This window comes from Eurosta solidaginis, chromosome 1 (assembly GCF_040869045.1).
Source record: "Eurosta solidaginis isolate ZX-2024a chromosome 1, ASM4086904v1, whole genome shotgun sequence".
Taxonomy (NCBI): domain Eukaryota; kingdom Metazoa; phylum Arthropoda; class Insecta; order Diptera; family Tephritidae; genus Eurosta; species Eurosta solidaginis.
The window spans coordinates 338,811,478-338,823,968 of NC_090319.1; the positions used below are offsets into that span (position 1 = coordinate 338,811,478).

A 12,491-nucleotide genomic window follows, 5' to 3' on the forward strand; every position below is an offset into this window, starting at 1 on the left:
GCATTTTAATATGCCGTAGTACCGAAATACTCAAACTAGTCCTCTATGCTGCTTTAAAAAAATGTTATTAACATACGTTGAAAATGCAACATTGCGCGTGCAAGCGATACACATACACACATCACACATACACACATACTACATTCTTCAAACCAACGAGTTGTGGAACATGTTCGTTGTGATATTAGCAATTGTCGGCGGCCATTGTTGAGTTGTTGAGTACAAAATTTTCATTCGTATTTCGAACGCTTTGAAAGAAAGTTCATTTTACTGCGGTGTGTATACACTTTTTGTAATTTTATTCTACACACACCCCAAAGCGAATATCGCATATGTGTGTGTGTAGATGACTGTGTGCTTATTTTCCTGTCTAATTGGCGCGTATTAATGCAAAGTGTAGAAAATAGTAAAATAAAAAAAATTAAATTAGAAATTAGAAACCGCCAAGTGAGAAATTTAAAATTATTAAACAGAAACATACATACAAGTATAAAGCAAACGTAACACAAAGAAAAAAAACCGAGAGCAAGCAATAAGTGCAGTGCATGAGAAAAAATACCTAAAATAGTGAATACCTACATATATTATATTACTGCGCACAAAGTGAAAAAAAGCCAAAGTGCCTGCTAACTGAGATAAATACATACATACATACGTACAAATGCATTTAAAAGCAAACAAAAAGTGAAAAGGCGCGAGTTATACAACAACTAAAAATAAATCACAACCAACAGCGTAGTGTAGCAGAAAAGAAAAAAAGTTATACTCGCATTAGGTACATGCCCGTGCATGCTCAAGCAAGCAAAGTTAGAAAATCAAAAGAGAGCTGACGATATTCAAATATTATTACACAAATAAAACTATCTCATACTTAAACAAAAAAAAAAAAAAACAAAAATGGCACCCTGCCAAGTGCATCCAATTATATTACATACGAATAGCAGCAGCATACGCGCTACACCTCTAAATGCTAGGACTCCACCAACACCACCAGTGCGTCCAACAACACTGGGTGGTGTACGACGAAATCTCTTCGGTACACCGGATCAACGTGAAATGGTGCGACAACTCGATAATGAAAATGCGCGTCAACGTAAACGTTTGGAAAATTATAAAATTATTGAACCCATAGCGCAAACAAAGGAAAATTCGAAAGTCTCAGAATTGTTAAAAGAAGAAAAAGATGATAAATCATTGTTGCCCGATTTAATAGCAAAAGAACTGGAAGCTCATGAAAAGGCGCAGCAGCGTAAGCGGAATAAGTGGACTACAAGCGATATTGATGGTAATGATGGTGATGATGCAGTTGATGCTGATGCGTTAGCGCTACGACGACAAGAACAAATTGAGACGACACCAACAGCAATGATTACAAAAACTAAATTGAGAACGATTCATATTAATCGTACTGCCAACGATGCGGCGCTCAATGAGGTTGCGCGCTATAAACCCTACAGCAAGCAGACATTAATTACTGGTAAGTTAGGAAAAATGTTCATTGCTTAAAATATCTACTTTAAAATTGTAAAAGTAATTTAAAATTAAAAGAAAACTCATTTTACAAGTATGTATCTATAAGAAATAGAACTTGAGCTCCGATTGCAAGCTGTTGTGAAATTATTATATTTCAGGCAAACCAAAAATAATTTTTTTCAATTAATTACTTCAAACTTTTTTCGGCAGAAGTACGGAATGTGCACAATTTCACTTTATAAAATAAAAAAAAAAATGAGTTTCAATTCAAATTGTTTTCTTATCAAAACTTTAGAAAGGCATAATGCAAAAATTAAGGGTGATGTCAACAACATAACCTCACATTTTTGACAGATATATTTTCTAGTATTCACTTGTGTGACAAAAGTAATAAATTTTGATTGCTTCATTTTTCGTACAAATTTCCTCAAAAAAATTTGTTTTCTGTGAAAATGTTTCTATACTGTTTTGGGGAATACAAATCTTTTAATCTGTTTTTCCTGAAAAATTCTAGTAGCGGCTTATATCAAAATAAAATAAATGTAAGGCGCGATAACCTCCGAAGAGATCTAAGGCCGAGCTTCTCTTCCAATTTGCGTCGTGCTCCTCTTGATTTTCCCTACAATTATGCCGACTCCGAACGGCATCTGCAAGGCAGATGAGTTTTCACTGAGAGCTTTTCATGGCAGAAATACACCCGGAGCGCTTGCCAAACACTGTCGCTGGGCGACCCCGCTTAGAAAAATTTTCTTCTAATTGAAAACCCTTATTTCTAAAATTTTGATGTTGCTTTGCCCGGGGTGTGAACCCAGGGCATATGGTGTGGTAGGCGAAGCACGCTACCATCACACCACGGTGGCCACCATATAGCGGCTTATATATTTATTTTATTTCTAAACGTATTGTAGCATGAACTCCGATCATAATAGTAGAATTCAAAGTTATATACATATCACAGACAACCTCTTAAATATACACATGCCGAAGATGTCAGAATAAGGGACACCGTCAAAGCGATGAACACCTGAATATTCAGGTTTAAGAGGACAAAAAAATAAAAGTTATAAAGAGTTGAATGTTCTAAATTCAAATCCCAAGTCAACAAATTTGTACGTACATAACACAATCTTATAGCAATCTTCCACGTCACTGAAATGCCAATTAAATGGTACTTCTGCTGACTTATCGGCGCCTAGCGTAATTGTGCTTTTTTGACTGCCAGTTCGAAAACGACTTAACTCAGTATATGTTCAAAAAAACATGCTATTTCAGAATTTGATTAAAGAAAGCCCTATTTCAGAATTTGTTTCAAAAACGCACTATTTCAAAATTCGGCGACGCCCTATCTCGGATTTTTTGTGTTATAAATACCCAAACTAATGACAAAATTCATTGGATTTGAGCTCAATTAGAGTGTTTTTTGAAACAAAATCTGTGATAGGGCGTTCTTCAAATTAATCATGAGCTGGACGTTTTGGAAACAAAATCTGAAATTGGGCGTTATTTAAACGTTTTCTGTGATGGTGCGTTTTCGAAACGGCAGCCGAGATAACGTGATATTCCACTCAGCAGTCAATATGTATATCAATCACTTTTGAAGAGTTTACATAGAGACAAAGTTTTAACGTAATAATAACTCGCAATATGTAAAGTTAAAATAAGATGATCCAGCAAAACTGATAAAATCTTGCAATTTTGCTCGCTGTATAAAAAATTATGAAAGAAATCAAACTTAAGAACAGCTGCCTTAGATGATTCTTACTCTTTTTCCTATCGTGTAATTTTTCCGCCAATTTTTTTACATTCACATATAAATGTGCGATTGCCTGCAAAAATTGAATGGCGGCAATACCTGAATCACCTGATTCATTTATTTTGTTTCTTTCTTCTTTGTATTTATGAGAGAGCGACTCGGTAGTGTAGTGTGACTTCCTTGCAAGGACGAATGCGGTGTCATAAGTAGTAGGTACTTTGTAGTTTCTCTTGAGTATGTTCCAATAAGATTTGCGTGAAGCAAAAGCAGACAGTTTTGGCGGTTTTTTTTTTGCTGCGTTGCATTTCAACCCCTGTTATGCAATCAAGGAGAGCAGTATTGCCACGATAATTTATAATTTAATTATTTGGATTTTAGGTTAACTAAAAAACAAAATATTGGATTTGGAACTTTTTTTGTGTTCATTTCATTTTCAGAATAGTTTTTCTTAATAAAAAGTTGAATATATGTAATAAATTGTGCATCTGTTCTTGCTGATTCTTGCCGATCTGTTTCCTTGCTGATTGGGTAAAGAAGGAAGTATGACAAAAAAACTTATCTTTCTATATATATGATGTAATAAAAATATTAATATTATGATTGCATTCACAAAATGCCGTTAAAGGTTTTACTCATGGAAAATAAAAAAGTAATATTTTATTAGTTTTGTTGTTGATTTTCATAGAAAAGAACTGTAAATAAAACTTAAATTGCTTTGACAATATTTGTTGTTATATCGGCCTACTGATTTGTAAGATCGCGGGTTCGAATCGAGCTCAAGGCCTAACAATAATTTTTTATCATTATTATTGTTGATAAATTTTTTCTTAATTGAATAAAAAAAATTTTTTCAATTAAGAAAAAATTTATCATAACAATAATAATGATAAAAAATTATTGTTAGGCCTTGAGCTCGATTCGAACCCGCGGTTAAATTACTTTGTTTTGCTTTTGATATAGTGAAATATTTATTTCTTTAATAAAACTAGTGAATGCGTATTACAAAATGACGGATGGGACATTTTGACTCTATTGTATACAATTTAAGACATTTTTTCAACCAGTTATAAGTTCAACTGACCGGTCCATGAGGACCTCACATAGACTGAATGAGTCCGCAGTGTCCATGGACTGAATGAGTCCAATTATACCTTGCTACAATTTAAGAGTCACTGTCTCGGGCGAAATGATTCCATTTTTCAATGAAAAGCTTAGGCCTATATAGCAAAATTTCAATGGTTATTATCATTTTAAATTTTCATTATTTTCTCTGACCGTCTTTATAGAAAATCGACTGCCGATTCGAAAACGCTATATCTAAGAAAAATTTTTAAAACGCTTTATTTCAGAATTTTGTTTAAAAAATGCATTATATCAGGACTTGATTGAAGGATGCCGCAACTCAGACATTTTTTTTTTTACAAACACCCTCGTTAATGTCAAAATATGTTGAATTTGGGCTCAGATAGGACCTTTTGTGAAACATATTCTGAGACAGGACGTTGTTTTTAAGTTTTATTATGAGATAGTTATAATTCGATAGGATATTTTGGAAAGTAGATTTTGGTAAAGCAGATTCATCGTGGAGTGAGAAAATCTTTTGACAGAAACTTGGGAAGACTTGGGACGCAAAGAGAAATACGTTCGCCAATTTCTTGCCAAGGCTGGGTTAACACGAAGCGCCATTGGGAAGACAAGTAATCCAAAAATGCGAATGAGTTCGTTCCCCAAAAAAAGCGTAAGAGAAAAAGTATGTTCTTGCGAATGTTGGATTCTCCACAAAAAACCTCTGTTTGGACCATTTATCACAATAATGTTTTAATTCGAGTTCATGGAGTGAAAAGCATTTCATTGAAAAAAAAAATCATCAAAAATTTGTGAAATAAAAAGAATTTCAAAACGTTACGGTTATTTATCGCCTAAATATCTGCTTGGAAGAAAAAATTCTCCTAAAATATTTTTTGTTTGTGAAATTAAATCGCCTTAGTAACTACAAAATGTATCGAATTAGTTACTCCTAGGCGATAGACGATAAAATTGTCAGGGAATCGCTAGCAGGGGCTTGGTGAAATATGTAAAAATCCCCGTAAATGTGAACTATATCCGTGTAAGTCAAAAACTAGACACCACCAGTTTTCAAAATAAGAGCCATTTTTATGTTTCTCGCTTTATTTTATATGTGCTGGATATGCACATAAGCACCTACTGATGTAGATACAATCATTAATCTCATTGCAGCCAAGCAGTGCACCCGCTCAAATCATATAAATTCCTAGACAAGTTGCATTCACAGAGATTATGGCTATCGCAATACATACAAACATAGGTACCTATCTAGGAACAAGTAATGTGCCTCTTGGGCATACTTTTTTTTGAGCGCCAAAAATCGTAAAAGATTTTCCCACTATACCAATTTGTGTTGCCTTTCACGAGTTCAGGTGTCCTCCTTTCAGTTTTTGAATCGCATTTGTTTGTATTTCAAGAATATTGCTTTGTGTACTCTTTTACACATATGCCTTATTGTATGTCACACACTTGGCGCGCAGGCAATCACTACAATTTAAAATTGAAATTCATTTATATTCTTACTTACCAAAAAAAAAAAAAAACAACATGAAAAAACTAGAAAAACACTTGCATGCGTATTTATTTTGCGCGCCCGCATTTATTCCCGCCTTAAAATTTTGTTGGCCGGACATACAAATGCCTGCTGCTACTGTCACTCAATTTTGTTTTGCTTTACAACTCTTATTGATGTCGGTTTCTTCTTTCCTCTTCCTGCGCTGCCCAATAAACACACACACACGCACTCAATCACTTGCCGCGCTCAAGAAATTGTCAATAAGAATTTTAGCGTCAAGATGAAAATCCCGCCATCTAATGAAAGTGAAACAAACAATCACACAAACATTCATACATTTATAGGTAAAATTTAGGCAACAAATTGTGTATGAAAAAATACCACAAACAACGAAAATATTTTTGTCACATTCTTTTTTGTACACTATCTTTCGTTACGCTTTGCATATTTTTGTTACATTTATTATTAATTTGTTTGCTTGAGCTTGTTTTGCTACGCTATTGCCAGATTAAATTGTTAATTTTAGGCGTTGAGTATTGGTCGATTGCATGTTTGTTTGTATGACTCTTTTTTATGTTTGGATGAGTACATGAATGGCAGCGCAAGTGGTTAAGTGTAGTCTATAAATAGTAAGTGGGCAACTAGATAGCCTGCAAAAACTAGTTTGCTAAGTATAAATCTTTGCGAAATGTTGTGTGATTGATGTTGTTTTCCATGAATTAAATTAAATAAACTAAATATGGTTGTCAAGCATCCAATATCTTTACCTACACATGTATATAAATATTGCGTACTCTTTTCTTCAAATGGACCTTATAAAATATTAACTTAATTGACAATGCAATGAGATTTTCCCCCAAAGGCCGACATTATCAAATATTTCAATCTTAAGCCTACTGGTTTTACATAAGTTTATCAAAAAAGCTCCTTCCCAACAAACATTCCTGGAAAGCATGACTTTATTAAGTGCCAGGGAGGTTGCAACATCTGTAATGGAATTATTTTAATTCATAACATATTTCATATTCTTTCTAGCAACATTTATTTTTTTAAAGTCCGTGCACTGCTCTTACATAAAACAAATCAAATTCATTACTCATCTGCTCTCGCTTTTGATGAACTGTTGTAAACGTATAAAAAGCTGATTGTGTATGTGTGAAGGCCGAACATAGATCCTCCACATAAATTCTAAATTAACTAAAGGCGGTGACACAATGACATTTTTCATATAGATGCGTTTAACACAAGCTTATGCATTCCAATAACATCGCCACAATCAACCAAGATGTTGCGTTTGTAAATATGAAGGAACTTCAGACTTGGCAATTGAAGTTTATTACGCCTTGCCCATTCACATACAAAATTTCGCGAAGCACTGTTGTAAACATTCTCCCTTTAGATCAAAAATACTTGCTAACATATTTTGTGTCGTATTCGATTGTTATATTGCAGTTTTTAATTGTGAAAAATGTTAGAAAATTTACCAACCAGTGGGAAAAATAATTTCACTTGCAAAGTGTGCCAGCACCCTTAGCCAAAGCAAATGTCAAATTCTTCTTCTTATGATTTGCTTGGAACAAAATTGGGGAGTTGGCTACTTTTCAATATCAGATGGCGCTAGTGTCGCTCATTCTACCATTCTCCATAAAAATACATGCAATCTACTCATAATGCATAAGCATGTGTTAAACTCATCTATATGAAAAACTGCTTATGTGTCGGAGCTGTAAAGATGCGGTCCTCAATATTTTGATAGTAAGCTTGAGACACATAAGAGCTCAAGTTGATAACCAGCATACTTCTTAAATCTCAAGCGCTGTTTCCCAACAGTAGCTGAACTTGAGTCATAGCAGGTAAACATATAAAAAGCCGATTGTGTATGTGTGAAGGCGGAACATAGTCAGCGTTGCTATAAAAATAAAATAAATAAATGTAAGGCGCGATAACCTCCGAAGAGATCTAAGGCCGAGCTGCTCTTCCAATTTGCGTCGTGCTCCTCTTGAGTTTCCCTACAAATCAGGATTGCTATCCTATAAATAAATTCTAACTTAACTAGGGATACGACCCTTAGTATAGTGTCTGTTGGATCATTCCCACAAAATATATGAGCTTGAGTGAGTGGCGGCCACCGTGGTGTGATGGTAGCGTGCTCCGCCTATCACACCGTATGCCCTGGGTTAAACTCCCGGGCAAAGCAACATCAACATTTTAGAAATAAATTTTTCAATGAGAAGAAATTTTTCTAAGCGGGGTCGCCCCTCGGCAGTGTCTGGCAAGCGCTCCGATTGTATTTCTGCCATGAAAAGCTCTCAGTGAAAACTCATCTGCCTTGCAGATGCCGTTCGGAGTCGGCATAAAACATGTAGGTCCCGTCCGGCCAATTTGTAGGGAAAAATCAAGAGGAGCACGACGCAAATTGGAAGAGAAGCTCGGCCTTAGATCTCTTCGGAGGTTATCGCGCCTTACATTTTTTTATTTGAGTCACATTAGAGCTCAAGTGGATAACAAGCATACTTCTGAAATCTCAGGCGCTGTTTTTCAACAGTGGCTTGATTTGACAATTATAATGTTCTCAAGAAAAAGATAATTTTTTTCTTAGGTAAGAAAGAAATGCTTTTACGAGTATCACGTTGAGAAAACGATAGTTCTCAACTCGTACTCAAATTTCATTATCCAATCGTACTCAAATGTGAATTTCGAATACTGCAGTATTTTAATGATGAGAAGATAAAACATTTTTGTGGGTTTTTAATTTATGACGCCATGTAAATATTGATTTAAGTTTTGTTTTACATAAATTGCAGATCTATTATTTCACAACAAATATTTGTATTTAAATGATGTATCTGAAAAAAAAACTTTATTATACATTGAAGATAGTTATTTCAATAATAAAATTGACGAAGTGTTGATACTGCATGGTTTGAGAAAAAATTGGGTCTGTATCATACTATACGAGCCATTATCGAAATGAATTTTTCAAATCGAAATTGATCGGAAATGGCGAATAGGATTAAGGAAATGTATGAAAAAGAAGCCACGGCTGCTCATAAAATCCATAATTTGTTATTATTTTTACGATAATTTGGCAAATTGTTTTCCGATACGTGATCGGATAACATGATACGGGCCTGGATATAAAGCAGAGATCCATATATTTCTCAAAACGTCTCTTAGCTTTGAGAATAATTAAAATGATGTTGAAGATCAATTCGAGAAAATATATGTAAGTGGATATCTATTTGAGAACTATGATTTTCTTAAAGGCTTGAGAAATATTGAATTGAATCTGTATGTTTATTAAAGTGGGTCAAAAGCAAGTCCAAAAGAGTCGGTTACATACGAACGTACAGCTGAAGCTAATATAAGGGTGTTAATGACTGCCAATTTAAAAAGCGTAGCGGATACATGTACTCCAAATTAAGCCAGACTTTGTGTGAAAGACGTTAATGTTAAAACTCGCCGTTGTATTTAGCTGCAATTGCTTTGTACTCCACTGTATGTGTTGGCAAATTTTAAACTCATTTGAACTTGATGCGCCAGGCATCATTGATCGCGACGCGCCAATTATTCATTAATAAATGTACATATATAACACAAGTTTACACAAAATAGCCTACACCTAAGAGGCAAAGAGATGTATCCAACATTATAATGTAAAACAATCATGTGCAGAAAACGTACCCTTTTCCATCAGTACCAAAAAGCTCTTTTGAATAAAAAGTGGAGTTACCAGCTTTTACCGTGGCGTTAATGATGAAAGTTATGCGATTTTGTATTTCAAGTAGACACTACATGTGTAAATTTGCATACGTACTTACATTTTATTAAGTTTCTGTTTTTAATAAAATTCAAAATTTATTGTCTGGCCTTCTAACTTAACTGGCTGCACATACATACATATTAATATTTAAATCTTTTATCACAAATATGTACATCCATACATAAATTCGACATAAAGATCTATTTGCGATCGAATGAGAGCCCGCCTTTTTTCCAATGTTACTATTTTGATGTTGTTGCTATTTTTTGTCACCAATAAAAACGCGCCTAATTTTTTTTTATTTGGCAAGCACTAAAAACTTGATTATATCTATAGAAGTAAGTATATTTGAAATACATAATAATAGAAAAAAAGTCACGCAGCTCAATAAACGTAAAGCAGGAAAGTTGAAATAAAAACAGAAACTGCAAAGACATTCTATTAAAATAAAAAACAAGTAAGGAAGGCTAAGTGCGGGTGTAGCCGAACATTACATACTCAGCTGAGAGCTTTGGAGACAAAATAAGGGAAAATCACCATGTAGGAAAATGAACCTAGGGTAACCCTGGAAGTGTTTGTATGACATGGGTATCAAATGAAAGGTGGTAATGAGTATTTTAAAAGGGAGTGGGTCTTTGTTCTACAGGTAGACGCCTTTTCGAGATATCGCCATAAAGGTGGACCAGGGGTGACTCTAGAGTGTATTTGTACGATATGGATATCAAATAAAAGGTATTAATGAGGGTTTTAAAAGGGAGTGGCCCTTAGTTGTATATGTGACGGCGTTTTCGAGATTTCGACCAAAATGTGTACCAGGGTAACCCAGAACATCATTTGTCGGGTACCGCTAATTTATTTATATATGTAATACCACGAACAGTATTCCTGCCATGATTTCAAGAGCTTTTGATTTCACCCTGCAGAACTTTTTCATTTTCTTCTACTTAATATGGTAGGTGTCACACCCATTTTACGAAGTGTTTTCTAAAGTTATATTTTGCGTCAAAAAACCAATCCAAACACCATGTTTCATCCCTTTTTTCGTATTTGGTATAGAATTATGGATTTTTTTTCATTTTTCGATATCGAAAAATTGGGCGTGTTCATAGTCGGATTTCGCCCATTTTTAATACCAAGATAAAGTGAGTTCAGATAAGTACGTGATCTAAGTTTAGTAAAGATATATCGATTATTGTTCAAGTTATCGTATTAACGGCCGAGCGGAAGGACAGACGGTCGACTGTATATAAAAACTGGCTACCGTCGTAGAAGCTATGCACTTACCAAATTTCACAAGGATTGGTAAATTTTTGTTCGACTTATCGCGTTAAAAATAGTCTAGACATATTAAATGAAAAAGGGCGAAGCAACGCCCATTTTGAAATTTTCTTTTATTTTTTTATTTTGTTGCACCAAATTGTTGAATGTTAACATAATTTACTTATGTATATGCTGTAAAGATATTAAATTTTTTGTTAAAATTTGACTTAAAAAAAATTTTTTTCGCCATTTGATTTTGCTAATTTTTATTAAGCATACATTTAGTAATAGGAGTAACGTTCCTGCCAAATTTCATCATGATATCTTCAACGACTGCCAAATTATAGCTTGCAAAACTTTTAAATTACCTTCTTTTAAAAGTGGGCGGTGCCACGACCATTGTCCAAAATTTTACAAATTCCTTTTTCTGCGTCATAAGGCCAACCCATCTACCAAGTTTCATCGCTTTATCCGTCTCTGGTAATGAATTAGCGCACTTTTTCGGGTTTTCGATATTTTGGATATCGAAAAAGTGGTCGTGGTTATAGCGCGATTTCGTTCATTTTAAATAGCGATCTGAGATGAGTGCCCAGGAACATACATACCAAATTTCATTAAGATACCTCAAAATTTACTCAATTTGTCGTGTTTACGGACAGACGGAGGGACTAACGGACATGACTAAATGAATTTCTTTTTTCGCCCAGAACATTTTGATATATAGAAGTCTATATCTATCTCGATTAGTTTATGCCGTTACCGATTACCGTTATGCGAACAAAATTAAGATAATCTGTGAGCGCTGCTCAGCTGAGTATAACTAATAAAAGTTAATCCTTCCGATGACTGCAAAATCTATATACATACATACACACATTCATACACACATACATACACACATACATACACACACATACATACATACATACATATGTTGGTGGTGTGTTGCGTGTGTTTGTATGTCTGGCACAATTCACAATACAACTCCACCAAAATGAAAAAAAACTTAGTTATCAAATGAAAAAAATAAAAAATTGTCAAACGAGCGCCAAAAATATTTGTTTGGTTATCCATTCGCCACATACACCCTTACGCATTTATTTGTGTTAATAAAATACAGTCGCGCACATTGAAGCGTAGAATTAATTTACTTAAGCGTAAACAAGTCACAAATTCCGCCAAACCGCACGCGTTTTCTGTTAATAATTTTTTCTTTGACTGTACTTGGCGATTTGGGTATTTTGTTGACGCTCTTCATTCTTCACTATATTTGCTATGTTGTTTGTTTTTAATTCCTCTTATCAGTTTTCTATTTTGGAGGTTGTTTTTCGTTTGTGTGATAATTTATCATTATCTGCGCGTAACCGCTTTTTATAATTTTTATGTACATATAAAAATAAAATTTCAGTGTTTTGTGGTGAATGAATTTAACTTTTTTATGTCCTTAACTGTTTGAATAAATGATACGTGGTACATATGTATTATATATTTGCAAGATTCTTTTTTAGCGTTTGCTAGTTATAAGCCCACAATAGTTAAACAAATTTTATTAAAATCCCATTCGAAACCACTATTTCGCTCTATGAGCATATTAAAATTTTGCGCCTGGTTCCGAAATGCCAAAATTTCATACATAAACCATTGTCGGGCAGATAACTGCC

At 34.2% G+C, this 12,491-nt stretch overlaps 1 protein-coding gene across 1 annotated transcript in view; it reads left to right on the forward strand.

Moving 5' to 3' along the window:
* Positions 1-231: 231 nt before the first annotated feature.
* Positions 232-12,491, forward strand: part of LOC137237940 (uncharacterized) — a 36,764-nt gene continuing 24,504 nt past the window's right edge. Inside the window, exon 1 of the mRNA XM_067762333.1 lies at positions 232-1,477. Coding sequence (XP_067618434.1) covers positions 898-1,477 — 580 coding nt within the window. The 5' untranslated portion in view covers positions 232-897. The remainder of the gene's footprint in view (positions 1,478-12,491) is intronic.